Here is a 20,260-nt window from a genome sequence, read left to right as displayed (position 1 = left end):
CATATTTGTGTCCTTAAAATGCACAACTAAATGTTTTCTGCATACAGATATCACTCGGTAGGCGGGGTGTATCTTGTTACTGGGTTATTTTCCAGTACATTTGGCGTAGTTAAGGTAAAGCGTATTAACTTTTTCTCAAAATAAAGACGAAAACAGAGTTGTAGCGGCCGTGAATGCTTCAGCCATTGTCAGGAAGTTAAGAACTGACAGGAGGCCCAAATAATCAACTCTGCCTGGTGCATATACCGTAGTTTTCCCCTGGGATATCTGGTCTAATCCTACAATGTATCTGACTGGCATGAATGTAGAATTACTTTCAATAAAGATTTTATTTCAAGCTTGGATGATTTCCCCAAAAACATCTTGTCACTAAGGCAAAGTATATCATAGAATATCTGATTTTTTTCCCCCTACAAGTCAGCTTTCGAGGGGGAAAAATACACATTTCAACTCAAGTACTCAACTCAGGTCAATTCACTGTAAAAAATCACATTTTAACATTTCTGGACTGATTAAAGATTTGCTGTGTTAAAGAAATCAGGGAACTGTCAACGGAAGCTTACCCTAAGTCTGCAAATGAAAAGAATAAGTAACACATTTGCTCATCTACAATTTGCACTATCCCTGCAGTAGCCTCCAATTGAAGAGCAGGCAGGACAGATGACTCCATAAGCTAACACCCGGCTTCTAGAATATTTGTCTTTTTGCAAGTAAGGAACATTTAAAGGTCACATCTTCCAATAAGTATGAGATTGTTTCCAGGCTATATGAGAAATACGAATGGCTTGGTCATGATCACACTAAAATGATCTTCATTTCTCTATTTATCTTTTCTCTGTCTTTATGCTGTTCTCTTCCCTTGTGATGCCAAATTAAGTCAATGTGCTCAAGATAGGGGAACAGGACAGTTGCAGTACGTTACTCTACTTTGAACTCACTGAAATGTTTCATTTTATGCTTGCTTACATTCTTCCAGCCTTGGTGTCACTTTGTTTAATTTAGGCTTCGTTCACATAATCTTAAACATATCTTATGTTACCTGTAGGGTTTCACCTTTTAGTCACTAAAAGCACACAAATCACATGGTTTAGTTCTAATGGAATAGGAGTAATTATTTTAATATTTAATAAACATAGTGTGTTATAGTTATACAATGTTTTAAATTCAAAATCTCTCTTATCTCTATTATTATAGCTTATGACTAACACATAATATTATGATAAGATGTATGTGCAAGAATGAAAACTCAGCAGAGAAAACTCAAGAGAGGCATAGAAAGGTCTAGATTTGAGTCTCGACTTTTTTACTTAATTGACTGTATGAACTTTAGACAGGTCATTTAGTCAAAAGTCTTTAAAATGTCTGAGTTTCTAAAAAGCTTCACAGGCAAATTTGGGGGCCACACAGCAGCCAGATTTGCCTGAGATGGTTTTTAGAAACTCAGAGACCTAGGCCTCAATCCAGGTAAAGAAATCAGGATCTCTATGCAATTTCTTTGCTCTTTCAAAAGCTCTAGCCAAAGTAGAAAGCCGATGAGTCCTAATTTCCCTTTCCTTGTTTGTAAACTAACAATTGACAGAAGCGAATGTTATCACATATGACAAAATAACATTTCTATAATTTGAGAAAAGTTTTGCATGCACTTTTCACTTAATCTTTAAAACAACCCCAGAGGTTAGTTTCACCATTAACCTCACTTTCTAGTGAAATCTGAGGCTCGGAGAACTAGATAGGACTATCTAAGACCATATAGTCAATACATGGAGAATAAGTACTGAAGATTCTGAGATTCCAGGTTCTCCCTAGAACAGGAGTTCTCATCCCAGACACAAATAATCGCACAGAGTTTTTACCCTACCCAGACTCACTATGGGCCAAATGCAACAGATTGTCTGTGGGTGAGTCCTGGACATTGATATGGTTTTGAATGCCTCACACATGACATTAACATGCAGCCAGGCTTGAGAATCTCTGCTCTAGAATGACCAGAACATTCTGGAAGATATGAAGTACTATATGCGAGGTGTGATGACTTTACCCCAGGTTTGTTTCTCCTGCAATGTTAACTACAATATTATTGACTATATTCCCTATGCTGTACTTTTTATTTCCATGATTTATTTTTTTAAGATTTTATTTATTTATTCATGAGAGACAGAGAGAGAGAGGGAGGGAGAAGCAGGCTCCCTACTGAACAGGAAGTCTGATGCGGAACTTGATCCCAGGACCCCGGGATCACGACCTGAGCTGAAGGCAGATACTTAACCAACTGAGCCACCCAGGTGCCCCTCCATGATTTATTTTATAACCAGAAGTTTGTAGGTTTTATCCGAGTTTTGTTGATGATAAAACAGGAATTTGGAGTGGAAGCGAATGATTCATGCATGGAGAGCTGGTCAGAGCTAGACTCTGAACTAGATTTTAGGTCTCCTTTTCTGAAGCAGTTCTCTTTTTACTAGAACTTCTCTGATCCCCCAGAGCTCATGACTATAATCACAGATTGGATTTCACGTGATGAAAGTTATCTTTGAACACCAATGGAAGGGGTGGAACTAGATGGAGAAGAAAGAGAAGTCAAACTCTGATGTGGCCCAACAAAGTCCAGCCAACCCACAGGAGTTCTAGAGCATCTAGGGCCCATCAGAGTTGTCTCCAGATGGACGAAAATGGCCTGGCCCATTTACCCCCACTGTGATCAGTCATTGGCTATGGGCTGTATCTAAGACTCTCTTGGGGTTAGGCTGTCTTTATCTGAGGCACATTATGCCAGGCCAGACCACGGAAGTTCACTGCTAATACCTGCAGCTGGAGCAATGGTCCTTCCTTGAGGAGATACCTGGGCAGCACATCTTATGTCCACCATTGTGCACTCCTTGTGCTGTATACATCCATTCTTTGTGTATGTTTTGGGGGCAGTTCCCCAAGACTCCAGTAGGCCTCACTTCCTGATGAAACGTTTGAAGAAGAAACTTTAGTAGGATGAACCCAAGGCCTAGCAGCTGCAGCGGGGTCCTAGCCCATGACTGACACTCATTGTCTCCGTCCTCCATGGTCCTTTCTAGTTCTCCTCAACCTTAGTTATCACCTCTGCCTGTCATGGTGGCTGACTTGCTGCAACAAATCAGGCCTTCATCCCTGAGGGGCCCAAGCTCTGATCACCATGTCTTTTCAAGGATCACTGCCCTATCCATTAACCATCTCTCTCACAACTGGATGACAGAGAACTTGGAGACCCAGTATAGATCATCTGGATGTCACACGTATTTCTCCCTGTCCCCATTGTATTACAGCAACCCAAACTCCTCCACTTGATCAGGGTTAATGAACCCTGCCTGGATGGTCATTCTCCTGGCCTGCTAATCCCTGGGCAAGAAGCCCCAAGTGCTCAGGAGCAGCAGTGACCCAAACAATGACTAGATATATCATCCTAATACAGTGACACAAGCTGAATCACATCCTTGGGCACTGCCTATTAATTTTGTTCTTGGGGATCCCATATTCTCTGAGTCAGGTCCTCTTGACTGCTCCTGGGCTGTGCTGCTTATTATTGTAACTGCATCGACTTGGCTTGCAGCAATTAAGTCCTCCCATCTAGCCTCTATTATTTCAGTGTTTTATCATCCTCATAGTTATCCAAAAGCCTAGTTCTATAATGGACATTCCTACAGGCAACCGTGATTTACAAGGTAAAAACCCTATAACTGCGAACAACATTTTTGTAGAGTATCAGTGGCACTTAGCAAAAGCCCTTCAATCACATTGGTCTTGTGGTTACTATCCACAAACTCCCAGCATTATTTTTAAATGCTTAATACATTACACCAACTCCTAGTCTCCCCTTCATGGATATAACAACTCAATTCACTACCAGTGAGAGTTTCAACAATTGGACTGCCACCCTGTGCCAAGACCCAACTGCACTTGGCTGCCACCACTGACAGACTCTTCATTGCCAGCCAGGCAGCAAGTGACCTGGCTCCAAATCCATATCTTGTGCTGGCTTTCTTGGACCACTTTTGGAACCAATAGTCACAGGTTATATTCTCTACAGGGAGACGCTGAAATGAGTTTCACATGGTATTTACTAGGGATTGACCTCTGTGGAAAGGAGATAGGGAAAGGGAGATAGTGGGAAAAGGATTGAATAGAGTTGTGTACCCAACAAAATCTCAGCCAGCTCCACCGGGAGCTCTGGAATCCCTGCAGCCCATCAATGTTGTCCCATAGTGATAGGAATTGGCCACTTTATATCTGCAGTGGGTCAGTCAATGCCCTTGGGCAAGGTGCTCACTGCAGTTGAAGTAAATCTTGAAGAAGACAATAGAGGCCATCTGCTAACCTTATTTCCTATAGCCATGCAGGGAATCTGAGTGGCCCATCTCTGTATTCAAAGCAGCCACCATCATTATCAAATTGGTAGATATAGGAATGGTTCATAAGCGGTCTGGAGACTAGGAGATCCTTTTATAAAGCCCAGTATAGTGCTCCATCATGATCCCTGAAAAATGACATGCTTCATCCTGCTCATAGAATTTATTATAACACATGATTACAAATGGTTGAGCTGAACAATAAAATCATGAGTTGGTCTGACATCCATATGTACAAGGACATATGTAGAAACTGGCACACTTTATTTCTCTACCACAGTACAGGTTATAAATTTATGTGTGTAAAAGCAAAATAAATGGTTTCTGTCATTGAGCCAAGCATTATATACATTTTGAGGGCATTTGTATTTCTGCAGATACATTGAGCATTTTACCTAAAATGAAATTTGGTGGTGAGATTTTAGATGGTATCATTATCTTTAACATCCATAATATAAACCAGATAAAAATTACATTCTATTCTAAGTTCATTTCTCTAGTTTTGTTCAAACTGGGTACATGTTGGAAGCTCATTGTCAATAGTACATGGGAAGGAAAGGCATGCCGAACAATTACAGGCCTCTAACAAGCTCTCCAGAAATACTCGCTCTCTTCATTTCTGCCCTCATGTTCTCATCATCACAGAGTAGGTATGAAACTCAGGTGTATGGGAAATGTAATTATTGTACCATAATCAAAACGAATTTCCTTTTCAAGGCATATTCCTCTAAATGATTAAGTCACCTCGGAGTGTCTTCTAGACACTTTCCTGGGTCATTTCTAGTTCTGGAAGTCTACGTACAGCCTAAGCATTGTTGGGACCATGTAGAGCACCCATTTATACAGTATTTCAATAAATACTTGGTGGCCACCTAGTACTATGAGCCAAATACTAATACTAATCTTGTATCTAGGGATACGATACTAAACAAAAAGAGATGAAATCCTGGTGCTTAAGATGTTTACATTCTACTGGAAAAAAAAAATAATAAAGGAGATAAGCATGGCAGAAAGTTGTCTGACTCTTGTCATCTGTCCATGCTGATTTTCATTCTCTTCTGGTTTTCTGTCATCATCCCCAACTTCCAGTTCCGGGTCTGGTTTCAGTCACTGTTCAGGGAGAATTCTGTGAAGCTATCTTATGTCACTTTTACCTAGACCTGCCATGCAGGAATTTCATTCTGTTTCTGAATAGAATTTCATTCTATATAATGAACATGAAGATCTTTGGAATCCTGTTTATCCCTAAGTTTTCCCCCAAGAAGAATCTGAGCCCATATGATCTCAAAATCCTCAAACCTTCTAATAGCTTGTATTTTCAGGGAATGGAGTAGGAAAGCCCAGGACTGGACCACTTCTGTGAGACCTCACCAAAGTCTCAGCTCTTTTCTCTCTAACTCTCCTCCTTCCAGTCCAGAGAATCTCTCTCTTTTGTCTGGCAGCAGAGTAGTCTGGCTCTTCATCTGCCTTCCAATCTACTGGTTAGGCCATGGCTGAAATTCTGAGTCCTTGCGGACAACTCAAAGATCCAGTCTTTGGAATTCACATGTCCTCTCTTGCAAAACTCCAAAGCATGTTCTCTGCTTTTCTGCTGCATCATCCCTCCATTTAAGCTCAAAATGCTGCTACTCAGCAGCATTGGGGAATCTTGGAGAAAGGTGAGAAGAACAAGGAAGGCTGGGGAAGAAACTTCAGTTATTATATATTATCCTACCTCATCTCAAATGATAGTTTGACTTTCCCAAAATGTCCATTCTTTCATTTTTATCTGGGAGCCCAAACCACATTTTAGATGTCATGCAATTTACCATCTAATAGAAGAACTTGACCGTCACTAAACACCTCCTGATGGGGGACTCATGGCCTTTTTATGTCTAGAATATTTAATAACCTTGACAGATGCTCAAAGTATTTTTTTGATCCACTTACAGAAACATCAAAACCAAACATTAATTGCAGTGATATCTGAGGGGTGGGAATATGAGGGATTTTCATTTTCTATTTCAACTTGTCTGCATTTTCCTAAATTTTCTGTAATAAGTATGACTCTTTTGAAGCAGCCTGGTCTGTTTTCACAACTTGAATTATGCATGTGAAGGTGAAGTTGGTCTCTGAGCTAATTTCTAGCAACTAGACTTCCAAAAGGATTTCCAAAAGGAAAGTTGACTTTTTTTTCCATATCATGGCTTTCTGCATTCAGTCATGACTTCACTAACTATTCTCTCTTCCAAATCAAACACCTTCAGTGCCTGCACTCACCACTGGTAAGCACGGTCACCTTGGTACTCTCTGGTCGTGCAGTGCCTCTCCTAAAGTCAAGTCTCTGTAAAAAGTATCTAAAACTGATTTTTTTTCTCAGAAAGTAAAATTAAGCATGGAAGATTGAATGATGATACCCGAATGGTAACTCATTCTCTTTCAAGCTATTCTGGAATCTTTGAAGCAAGGAGACAATTTTCAAGAAAACTACTGAAGGTCTGATACAGATGTTCTTTGTGGGAAGTAAAATAACTATTCTCCTCACCTATGTGAAAAGGAAAACTAAAAGGCTGATGAATTCTGACTTTGCATATTGATAGCATTCCTTTTAGTTTATCTAACATCACAAGGCAAATATTTAAGTTCTGTATTTCCCACTAATATTTCATAATTAGATGCCTTATTCTGGTTGGCCTAATTAATGCTGGTCCATGCACAACTCCCAATATTCTGAATAAAATGTTTCTTCGACATACTAGTTTCCTTAACTGCCTTAATGGACAAATTCAGGTAGAGAATAATTATGGTCTTAACATGTTTTCCTTTCTAAAGATAATCCCAACATATAATATATTTGCTAGCCTTTCACCCCAAATCAATGTCTTCCCAGCTACCATTATCAGTAGCTACTGCTAAATCAGCAGAGCTCAGGAGGCATAAAAATTAAGACTTCTTTCACTGCTGGCAAGGTCAAATATGAATAGGTAAAACCACTTTAAAAGCACCTAAGCAAAAGCATACCTGAAAGTCTCAACTTATTTTGCCAATAGTGTATTTCCATTCACAATGAAAAACAAATGTTTTCAAACGTTTAAAATACTGTGTGAATCTGGAGAAAAAAAGTAATACAGATTAATTTGGTTTTCTTCCACCTAAAACACCCTTCTCAACTCTATAAATACACCCTTGGATATGAATTAGGTGATTTAAAAAATCATAATATGTCTCACAACACTTCTTGTTGACTCTAACTCACTTCTCTCCCCGTCTTCCCCAGGCGCCAGGCCTCACCATTAAGAAACCCCTTGATTTCAAACTTAAAATTCTTGACTCTCAATTATTTGTGGAAAGACTATCCATATCCCAGAGTAATAAAAATCTGTATCTTAATCTATGCTCTGCCATTTCCTACACGGCTTTGATCAAATTATTCAATCTTTATCAGGTTTACTCTTTTCATCTGAAAATTTTGTTTCCCATCTGAAAAAGAAAAAAAAAAAGATAGGCAGAATATCCCAAATACATAATAAAGTTAAAATGATTTAAGCAACAGTGTTCATTCAGAATATACACAGAGATCATCAGCAAAGTAGGATATTTCAGGAATGTGTGTCTGTGACTAAAGAGAATGCCCTCAAAATGTAACATCAAAAATCAATGGAGAATGGGCAGTTTATGCAACCAAATATTATTGGGGGAAATTATCTAGCTTTTAAAAAAAAAAAAATTTAGATTACCATCACATTTCACACACTAAAATATATTTAAGATGAATTAGAGGGTAGGTTGAAAATAAAATTATTTTAAGAACTAGGAGAAAACATTTATGGTATTTATCTAATCTCTTTAAATGAGTGAATTTTACAATAATAAAAACAATGATAGAAATTCCAAAAGGAATAGTACTAGGATTACACACACAAAAATGTAAATAAATAAAATTAAAGAACAAAAGAATTGGGAGAATATGAGTACAACAAAAATAATGAAATACCAAGCTTCTTAATACATGAAAAGCTTACAAATCTATATACCCAAGGATGTTCACTGTGGCATTGTCTCTAATGGCAAAGAATTGGAAGCAACCTGAAATCCAAGAAGCATGGGAATGGTTAAATCAATTAAGGTATTTCCATACTATGAAATGTAGCAACTTTTAAAAAAGGATGAGGTATTTTTATATATACTGACTTGGAAAGATGCCCATGATATACAGTTAAGGGGGAAAAAGCAAATTATAGCATATTATGTATTTTTTATTTTATTCTTTTTAAAAAGAAAAATACACATGTATAAAGATGATAGATGATGATAGATAGATAGATAGATACATACATACATAGGTAGATAGAAAGAGAGAAAGAAAGACAAACATCCAGAAAGAACATCCGTTTATTAATTATAGTCATCAATAACGAGTTTGACTAGAAAACAGGAGGGTTTTTTAACTTTTTTACTCTAGATATTCCTGATTAGGACCTTTTTTTTCCGAAGACTATGCATTAGTTTTGTCAAACAAGATAAGTAAAATGGATTAAGCTAACAAACAAAATTACATGCTCTTAATAAGAAAAGGAACAGGAGATACGAAGAGCTATTCGTGGAAGAGAATACCCACCACGTGGCTGTTTGTTTTTTCTTTAACTTCACACGCATTTCCTAAATTCAAAGTTTCCTAAGTTCAAAGAATGACAGACCATTGAAAAATGCCTATCAATTGGCAACTATTTTAAAAGGAGTAGTACCAAATGATGATGATGTTAACAGGACTAGTAGGCCCTCCCACATGTTATAATATTTTAAGAAAAGAAGAGCTGTAACTTAATGATCTAGTGTGAGTCCTCAAAGTGTGGTCCCTGGCGGAGCAGTATCATCATCTGGGAACTTGTAAGGAATGCAAATTCCCAAGTCCCTCCCCACACTTGGTGAATCAGAAATCTGGAGGTGGAGCTCAGCCATCTGTGTTTTAACATGGCTTCCAAATTAATCTCAAGAATGGCAAAGTTTGAGAACCACTGATCTAGTCGTTACATTTCCACTATTTTACTATAAGGCAAGGTTTCTCAACAGCAGGACTATTGATATTTTGGGCTGGAAAATTTTTTGTGATGAAGGGTTATCCTGTGCATTGTAGAATGTTTAGGAATATTCTTTGCCTCTACCCACTAGATGCCAGTAGCAATTCCCCACCCAGTCATGACAATCAAAAATGTCTTGAACATTGCCAAATGTTGGGGGTGGGAATGGCAAGGGGTCAAAATTGGCCCTGGTTGGGAACCACTGCCTAAAGAAATACTCTAAAATGTGGAGGAAGAATACATGGAACCATGTTTTTATATATCCATTTCACTTATACCAAGGAATCATAGGGTATATGGTACAACCATTCTGTCCCATATAAGGTAACAAGGAAATAATATGTATTACATATGTAAAATATGAAAATTGCTCATGATCTAAGTGAAAAATTCTGGGTACAAATTATATAAAAAGGATCTTCTCAAATACCTATGAAGATAAATTATTTATACTTCCTATCACCCAAATGTTGGCAGTGTGACTCTCCTACTCAAAACACAAGCATGGATTCCCACACTCTTAGAATTAGATCCTGAACTTTTACCAAGGCCCATGAGACTCCAGCCATCTCCTACCTCCTTTGCCTCACTCCCCAGTCTTCAGCCACACTATCCATTTCTCTACTTGTAGAACCACCAAGCACAACCTCACTGAGGCTTTGTACCTACTATTCCCTACCTGGGATTCTCCCTCCCTTGTATGTGCAACTAAGCAGGTCTCGACTCAAATGTTCCTTCTTTCAAGGGCGCTCCCTAAGTACCCTGTCAACTACATGTCCCATTTCCCACTATCTCTGCTCATTAGAATTATAGGAGAGCTACATTATCTGCAGGCAGATGGCCTCACCCATACTAAGTAAACAAAAATCTCAGGACTTGAACTCTGAGTGGCTAGGATTTTTTAAAATGTTGCTGAGATCAGTGGAAGAACTACTTCTCAGTTTTTCTTATACTTCAGTGGCTAAAATCACATCATATAGTAATTAGTGTATTATGTTGTCTGGTTCTCCCACTAGATTAAGCTTCATATGGGCAAAGATTTTATCTATTTTACTCATTGCACTATCCCTGACATCCAAAACAATGCCTGATACCTAGTAGTATACTCAATAGATACCTAGTAGGCACTCAATAGATTTTTATGAATGAATAATAATTACATTGAGTTACTGCTTATGATTTCTGATGGGTTTTTTTTCTTTATTATACTTTTCTAAACTTTTCAAATTCTAATAGAATATGTTACTTTATAATCAGAAAAAAGTAAATTAAATCCACCATTGAAAATTGTGATAGATTTGCAGCACAGTGGTGAGCCTGTGACAGATATTTAACAAATGATAATTATCTTTAGTGTTCCTTTTGGATATGATCTATTATGCAAGGGCTTTGTCTATAATATCCCATTTTATCTATGGCATTGTTACCTTCTAGAATACATATTCCCCTAGAAATAGGTCATTTTGATGCCTATGGGCTATTCATTTTTTTTTCTTTATCGAGTCCACCTATCTTATTAGATGATCAGAATAATGCTTTAAACATACTTTAGATCTTTATCTAAAAGATCTAGGGGGAAAAAGGTATCTAAAAGATACTTTGAGAACTCCCTATAATGTCCAATCAATGAGTATGAAACAAGTAACTAATTGAAAGTATTTCAATCTTCTGTGCTGAAGTCAGTGTAAAAAGAAATTTACTAATTGCAAAGAGTAAGGCCATGTCAACTATGAATATGGAACTGCTATATAAATCTCCTTTTCCATAAAGTGCTTTGAAAGAATTATATGCACACGGTTTTGTTTGTTTGTTTTTTCATGCACATGGTTTTAAAGTTTATTTAATAGCAAAAATGTCAGAATATAGCCATGATTCCCATTTAGAAGATGGTGGTTAACTTGCTTTGGAAAATAATAATATAATATTAAAATACAAAATTGAAGATTTTATAATTAGTTTAAACCAATTGATTTGTAACTTAACATACTAAAAATGGCTGAATTACCAGTGAATGACCATGTCAACACACATTAGTGTTAAATACAAAAACATTTGTGGAAGTTCTTCTGTTTTTGCAATATTTGAAATTTTTTTTCTAACATACAGCCATGATTGTGAGGGAGATGACTGAATTCCTTCCTAGTCCCCAGTCATATAAGGGAAAGAAAAAAAAAAAAAAAAGACCATTGTAAACAGCAGCATACTTTGTGCAAATTGAGGGTAGGCAAGCTATGGTTAGCAAGGATCCCCTCAAAATAGTTGTAGCACATAGGAATCATAAGTCAAGCACATTGAAAATTTATTCTGTTTTTAATAGCTTCTCTTCACTTAAGTGGTCAAAGTCACAAGTAACATTTCGCCGTCAGAGCCTAAGCTGTATTCTGTAAGACAGGTGTGAGCTGATGGCAAGAAAACATTGACCACCACAATTTCCCCATTCAAGTTAAACCAACCTAAAGTTATGTGTGTTGGAAAATAACAGTATTCCAGAGATAGGGAAAGGAGCACTTCTAATACACCTCCAATAACTAACTTGAGAGTTGTCCTGCAGGCAATGATGTGGCTTTCAACTTCCTTTCCAAGTCACTATGGTAACAGCAAAGCACCGCATTAAGAGAACGTTTGCATCTGTATATTTGTTTGGAGCTGAACTATTATTAAATGCTTTGGTCTTCTTAATTCAGCATTAATTTTGAGTTTCATAGTAAAGTTCTCTTTCAGTCTGAGTCATTTGGTTGTGATTGAAAGCAACTAAGAAATTTCTTCAGGTTAGCAATTCAGCTCACTTTTGGAAAAAACTTACCCAGCAGAAGGCTGCAAGGATTTTTTTGTCTGGGGTCCAACATCTGTAGCACTGGATCATAGATTATTTCTAAAATAATCTTAAATTGATGGATCATTGCTCCTTCCATTTGGACCCAACAAAAAAAGTAGCTCTGGCATTTCCTCTCCTTTTTGTTCTGTAAACTGTATATCACTTTTTCAGCTCTGGCCAGAAAATGAATTCTTACCCATTTCGAGATTTTATAAACTTGAATTTTACTTAACAGTATTAGAATTGCTTTTACAGTGAATGTATATCAAGTGCTATTTCATGAACAAATTTTAAAAATCATAATTATTTTTGTCAGGCTATTTTAAACTAAGCAGTATTAATAAGTAGCCATTTTCAAAAGAGTGCAGTTTGGGGTCTTTTTCCTTTTAGTCAAGCATTCAGTCACTAGACTTTGAGATCTTCATGTTGCTTAGAATCTCTGCGGTAAGGGTTTCTAGGAATAAATTAATGGTGAGTAAACAACCATGCAGAGGAATTCCCAAATATTGTTATAAGATCTGAATGTTTTCTCACCTCCTTACCCATCCATCAATTCACTGTACATTAATCTTTCAACCATGTCTTTGCTCTCATCTTTCTCATTCAGATGTGTTCTTTTGCCTTTTGGTCTTTGTTTTGCCATAGAAGCGGAGTTTCTTTCATTTTTCGTTGCTGAAAACATGTGAAATCGTAGCTCAAAATTTACAACACGGTCATGGAGTTTAAGGCCTGATGAAATCTAAGCCCTACCAGAGGGCTGGAACTTTCCAGAAATGACCACAATCTGACCTCTTTGAGTTAGCTTCTACAGAGTTCCAAAGCCAGGTGGCATGGGAGGGTAAAATCCATCACATTTTCAAACTTACATGGTAGGCCTTTAGCCGAGCAAGCTAGACCAGTATTTCCTAACACATGCTTCTCGGAAAAGAGAGTCTATGGCATCCAAGTCAGCTAGAGAAGACATGAGTCAAAGATGGGCAGGGATATTTTTTCTTCAGGACTTTTCAGAGCCTTTATTATGCTACTGTGTATTGTGAATTTCCAAGAAGAAGAAAAAATGGCATACAATTTTCTCCAAAACTCATTTTACTCTGCAATGACTATCTTTGCAAATCATATCACAGAAAGGGAGTTTTGCAGAATTCACTTTAGTGAAAGATATCGTCAGATCCATAGTGAAAATCTACATGGTTACGGAGTAAGATCCTCTCTTCCAAAAATACAACTCAACTGCATTTTAAGCTACTGGAAGTATAACTTAGTTGTTTTTGAGAGTTTTCCATCTTTGGTACTAGACTGGATTTGTTTTTTTTTTCCATGCATGGCTTTTCTTTTCTTCACTTCACTTCTCCTCTACATGTGTTTACTAGCTCAAATCTTTAGAAATAATGGCACTTTCAATATCCAGCTGGTCCCCACAGTGAGAGTGGGATTTTTGATACCCTTTGATTTGAAGTAAAAACAAAACAAACCAACCAAACAAAAAAACCTTTGAGATTTAAATAATTTTTCAGGAAAGTATTCTAACTGTATTTTGAAATTGTGGTTGATTCCCTATGCAGTCCTAAACCAACCATTTAACTATTTAATAGTTTATTGAGGTAGAGAATAGGTAAGTTCACATTTCTATAAGGAAGTTTGTAACGCCAGTTTGGACTTCTTCGTTAGCCACTACTAGAAAGGAATCTAACCTAACTTAAACCTTAATATGAGAATATTTCTGCTTATTTACATGAATCATATAATTTGGTAGATGGTGATTTCTACCCCAAATTTGTCTTCATTCTCAGCATCTTTTCTAACCAAGAAGTTGTTCAATATTTCAATGTATCAACTACTGGTTGGTTGATATGCAGAAAAATAATTGCCAATGAAATATATATATGTGTGTATATATATACATATATGTGTATATATGTATATATATGCACACACACAAGCACACATTCTTTAACAGTAAATCAGAAAGCATGTATTCTATTTAATACACTTCCACATTGTCTTATTAACTTACTTTCTTGACTACATTTGATTTTTCTGAAAGTTGTTGCAAGTAACTCGATTTCCCAAAATTAGGAAAAAATTCCAAGCTGTTAAGGAAATTTAACCTGCGGTAATATAAATATAACAAGAATACAAAAAACTATGTGTTGTTTAGTAAAATCTACTGATAACAAGATTATTTTAAAGCACTCATAAGTTAAAGCTGGTTTTATTAAAATCAAGTAGAAAATGTGCAGAGAAACGGACAGAAAGGATGCAGGTTTGAGATGGAATGAATGCTCCACATTCACACATGCATAAAAGCACAAAATGAACATTTGTCCACAGGAAATTTAGGAAACTGATGCATTGGCAGAAATCCATTACAAGAGTCCTCTTGCATAACCCACTGGCTAAGATAGAGAACTCTTTCCCTGAGGTGGATTCTGACAGGCAGTTCTAGCCTCCTACTCTCCATTCTATTTAAACTCAGTCTTGGTGTTCTCTAGATTTGGTCCTATTGTGGATTCAAAGACCAGGCCTTTGGCTGAGCAGGAAAAATATGAAGAACTCTGGGGAAAAACTGAAAACGAGTGTAACCCCACTTCAGCTTTCTTTCGGCTCCCTCATGGCCCATGTCCTATATGCTCGAACTTTCTGGGATGCCCTGGAAAGCTGAGTGCCTCCTCCCCTCACCCAAGCTCCTCCACATGCAGACCTCTCCCAGCGTCTACCCTGGTACCCTCCTGACAGCCCCCGGGGCGCTCTCTCCAACAGTCTGCTCTTGGGTCTCCCTTGATTTTTAGCCTCACCTGTGTGAGTTTGATACAATTCTGTCTCCCAACTATGCCAAACTTCACTGTTCCTGCTACTAACTGAAATTACAGCTGTTACTGAATAGGAGAATACATCTTCAATCCTCAATTAAACTTCACATTGTTGCTTTCCCTTTTCAGTCTCCCTGGACTCTGGTCCTAATCTTCCTCTACCCTGTTGGCCAAGACACCTTACATCAGTAATTAACCTTCATTCTTTCATACTTTCTTGTTTCTGTTTCTACCTTCTTCATGTCCTGCACTGTGCTACAAAAATCTTACCAACTTAGATCTTTGCTAGCTCTGGATAAAGTTGTTAAGGCAACTTTTACCTAATAGGTACTCTATTGATCAGTTTCATTTTCTTTCCATATTTGCCTTTAACGAGTTTCTTTTTTAATTGTGATGGAGTCAATGAATGAGTATCATAAAAAGGTCTAATTTTAAAATCAAAGGAGAAAACTGTTTTACCTTCACAATAAATCTTACTAATGACTTGTATAATAAGAAGTTCTGGGAAAGGCTCAAGAGAGATCTTAAATTGAGGTAAACAGGTATAGTAAAGTGAAGCAAAGGCTCACTCACTCAGTTTGTCCCCACTCCAGGTTAAGAGAAAGTTTAAATCATTCTATAGGCTTTTGGTAAATGCAGTAGCAAAGCGACAGAGTTTCTTATATTCCAAAGGAAACTTTAAGCTCAAAGTCTCTGATAACTCATTGACACTCTAAAATATGAGAACCCCTTCCAGAATGTGGCCAAGTCAACCACACTCATAGGCACAAATGCTCTCCTTATAAAGCAGAAAAAAGTGAAAAATGGAGGCAGGATATCTTGAATATTCAGTCTAAATTTGAAAGATATTTTGCACACAATAATCTATTAGAATCAGGCTGTTAATCACAATTCTGCAATAAGGTATACAAATTCAGGCTTTCTATAGAAGGATTTTATAATCTGAAGGAAGGTGGCAGAATCAAAAACCAGCCTGGTAATTAAGGATAGGAGTCCTAACACACACACACACACACACACCACAGCAATGATGTTTCCAAAGGCACTGGAATCAGACCCCGTGGGTTTATACCTCAGCTCTGTGTGACAGCAGGCACTTCACCTTTCTCGGCCTCAGGCTTCTCACCTATAAGATGGGCTGAATAACAAAAGCCACCTTGTGGGATTATTATGGGGATTAAATGAGATAATACCATGGCTTAGAACAACACTTGTTTTTTTGTTTGTTTGTTTTTTGTTTTCTTTGTTTGTGTGTGTGTGTGTGTGTGTGTGTATGTGTGTGTGGTTTGTTTTTTTTTTAGTGATTATGTCAAGGGCATTTGCTGGCCATGAACTTGTGCTGTGGAGGGTCATAAACCAATGGCTTTGGTCCTTCTCATTCTCATTTAAGAGAGAGAAGTCATGGCTTCTTGGTCTCAGAAGTGGTCCTTCAGAGATCTGGGTTCATGAAGAGATGGAAATAAAGCAAGTCTTCCTGCCCTTCTGTTAGAGGATCAAACAAAGTGTCCTCCTTTCAAGTCCAGCATTCCAATGTTCCATAGTAGGCTCCGAGATGGAGACCCCATGACCTTGCAATAAATTTCATTTGCCTTACTATTATTCTCTACACTCATAGTTCCCTTGGGTCGGGATGCCTGGTGGAATGCAGAATTTAGAATTCTTAGCACCCTGTTCTTCCATATGCTAACCCTATTTCCTTAACATGGCTAAAACCTTGCCTTCCTAATGAAGTATAAAATGAAGTAGGCTTCAATGGTAAGAATAAGCATCATTGCTTAAAAGTCTCAATATCTAGGATGGGGTTTTACCTTCCTTTTAAGAGTCCTGTACTGAAGCAAGCAAAGCATAACCATTAATAAAACATCCTAATATTTCATTGGTATTCCAACTCCCCATATAGTCCTCACACAAGCAAACATGTCTTTGATTCCAATGGGACCATTTTCCTGTGCAAATTCTATAGGATTCCAATATTTTATCGAGGTGTGAGCTAAAAGGGATGTCCAAAATGAATGGAGACACTTAGAATTTTGCCATACACCTAAATATCTCAGAACCTACCCTCTCTACAAAACATCATACAGTTAGCATTGGTCAGAAACACTTTTCTCATTCCAATCACTAAAAACTTATTAATTTGGGGGGCCTATGTCAACTTTTTCCCTTAACTATGCATAATTTATTCTATTTACTGTGTTTGGATTCTTATATATTCTAGGCATGTCTCATCTATTTCTTCCATTGATTATAAACATTTTCAAAGGCCGAAACTTGTTAACTCTCTACAGTAATTTTTGTTGTTTATTTATTCTTTCATTCCACATTTATTGAGCATTCACAATGTCCAGGTACTATGGGGATAAAAAGTTGGACAAGGTAATGAATCCTTCTCCCCAGAGTCATAGGTTCTATTTTCATACAATGAAGCATAAATAGGTTTAAAAATGTCATGGCAAAGTTGCTGTTTTTCTAGAACTAGAAAAATGTTTCGCCTGTGTTGCATTCTCTGTTTTGCCAAAGCCAATCATTGCCCTTATTTCCTTTCCTGGAATTGAAATTGAAAAAAGAAAAAGAATTCAAGAACACAGAATTTTATCAATCAAAATTAGCCACAGTTTTACTTCAAACTCACAGAATCTTCTCTTTTCATCCCCCTCTCCAGGATTGTGGCCAAAGCCTCCAAGAACCTCATGTCCACTCAAAGTCTAGGAATTGTATTTGGACCCACCCTTCTGAGAGCTGAAGATGAAATGGGGAACATGGCAATACATATGGTATACCAAAACCAGATAGCTGAGCTCATGCTAACTGAGTACAATAAGATCTTCGGCTCAGAGGAAGACTGACAGACAAGACAAGTGACTGAATATGTTCACATCTGTCTTGATGCCTAATATTTTTACATTTCTGTAAACATATTTCTGAAATATTTTTTTCCTTTCAAGCGACAGATGCCTCATTTTGTGAAAACTTAATGATAATTTTGTGTTTAAGTTGCAAACATTTGAATAAAATAGTTGACAATATTTGCCTATATGTGTTCTACATTAACCCCTTCATTGCTGTTCCTTCTAGCACTTCCAAGCATTCACTGTACATGCTCCACACTATAAAATAATGTGCTGAGCACAGCACATACCCAAGAAACAGCTTTAAAACTGCTCCCAGGCAGGGCGCCTGGGTGGCTCAGTGGGTTAAGCCGCTGCCTTTGGCTCAGGTCATGATCTCAGGGTCCTGGGATCGAGTCCCGTATCAGGCTCTCTGCTCGGCAGGGAGCCTGCTTCCCTCTCTCTCTCTGCCTGTCTACTTGTGATCTCTCTCTGTCAAATAAATAAGTAAAATCTTTAAAAAAAAAAGAAAAAAACCTGCTCCCAGGCATTAGATGTGTAATTGCGTGAGTGTGAGTTTTGTCAGTATGGGTATGTGTGCACACAGGTGAGCCTGCTCCCTACCCTGGCTGGCTGCCTCGGGCATATGCCCGTACTCCTACTTGCACAGGAGTAGAAACAAAAGGAGAAAGAAGTCAGAAGTTAATCATTTTTAAATAGAACAACAAAAAAAATCGGGTTCTCCACTAAAATAGACATATTTCATCTTTCAGGAACATTTTTGGATGTGCAAATATAAAATATAGCCCAGCGATCCTCAATGCTATATGGTGAAATTTACAAATACAACATGTTGAATGCCAATTTTTCTGAAGAGAAATGACAGTTCAAAACGTTTGCCACTGAAGATTTTATATATATACAAACACATGCACATACACATGCACACAAACATATATATATGTATATATATATATATATATATACACACACACACACACATACACACACTATTTGCAGTCCCATAAACATACTGTCTTATAAATTAGAAACAAAATTAGTGCCTTGGAATTTTGATCCTTATATTATACAGGAATTGTATGACCACTCATTTTTAATGTTAGCATCCATTTTGAATCTTCATCAAACTGTATATCTTCCTCTGCCCTGGCTATGTCATTTTATGTAGAATTTTTATTATGCTTCTGAGGATGCTTTATTGGTGAATTACATTAAATCCATCTAGAAGAAACTTTTTTAAAAGCCTCTTTTTTTCATATGCCCTAAGGATTACTTGACTAGACTTGGATTGCTTTATCCATTTGATGGTTAGTTTCAGTTATCATGGATAAACAAAAGGGTAACTGTCTAGAATATACCAAATACGGTTTTATTTTTGAAAAGTATGTTCTAGCTGAAGACATCTCATACCCAGTTTTGTGAAAGTATTTTGCTGATAAAAATGTAGACTTTTGTTTGACAGCTGTTTAATCAAATTCAAAAGGAATAAATAAAATTAATCCAGTGCAATAAAGAGTAAGTCTAGTTATCGATTTGGTCATAAAATGAAAAACAAAGCATGTAAATAAAATGTGTGAAGCACAGATTCAAAAGCAAACGCTTCAAGCAATAATGAGCTCAGAGACATTGGCTGTCTACATAGACAGGGTACATGGTACAGGCAGAGAGTCTGTTCAAGAGACAGCCAGATGTGCTGGCAGCTCTGACATCCATGGAGCTGCCTGAGAAAGAAGCTACCTTGCCCATCTTGAATGTTTTCATCTTGGCAATGGTGCCAGTAAGTCGGCTCCTAGCCAAGAACAGAGAAGCAACCACAATAAATGCCGAAGAGAGGTTTCATCAAGTGGGATAGATACACATACCACAAAGCCAAGGCACGTCACATGAGGCGGAACCCCATGAACTAAAGTCACTGGTAACAAGGAGCTAATGGGCTTGCCAGCCTTGAGCTCTTATATGTAAAGTTGTATTTACGCATTTCAGAAAAACATGGAGACAGGAAAAAAGAGTCTCTTGCATTCTAGCTCAAGTCCTCCTCATTTCCATGACATTCCATATTCTGAATTACATCTCCTCCAAGGTTTTAATTACTTCCCTTTTTGAAAGGGAGGGAGTGGATTTAGTGGTCCCCACATTTAAATCATACCCCTTCCTGTGGCCATCTTTAAAGTTATTCTGGGAGCACCAGCCAGAAAGAAGCAGCACTAATAGCCAAAGAGAAGTGGCACTACCTGCTTTGAGCAGGGACTCATAGCCCCTCATCTCTGCCGCTTTCCAGATTTATAATCTTCAAAAGCACCAGCTTCTTCATTTTCCATCTGATGGGATTTAGCCTGATTCAAACCCCAGCTGTGTCCCA

At 37.5% G+C, this 20,260-nt stretch overlaps 1 protein-coding gene across 2 annotated transcripts in view; it reads left to right on the top strand.

Annotated features, from left to right (window-relative positions):
- Positions 1-18,088, top strand: part of ARHGAP15 (Rho GTPase activating protein 15) — a 597,249-nt gene extending 579,161 nt beyond the window's left edge. For both annotated transcript variants that reach the window (XM_032856130.1, XM_032856131.1), the window contains exon 14: positions 17,715-18,088. In XM_032856130.1, the coding sequence (XP_032712021.1) occupies positions 17,715-17,898 (184 nt within the window). In that variant the 3' untranslated portion in view covers positions 17,899-18,088. The remainder of the gene's footprint in view (positions 1-17,714) is intronic.
- The last annotated feature ends 2,172 nt before the right edge of the window (positions 18,089-20,260 follow it).

This window comes from Lontra canadensis, unplaced genomic scaffold, assembly GCF_010015895.1.
Source record: "Lontra canadensis isolate GAN:19392208 unplaced genomic scaffold, GSC_riverotter_1.0 scaffold11, whole genome shotgun sequence".
NCBI classification, from domain to species: Eukaryota; Metazoa; Chordata; class Mammalia; order Carnivora; family Mustelidae; genus Lontra; species Lontra canadensis.
This window is presented reverse-complemented; position numbering and strand designations above follow the sequence as displayed.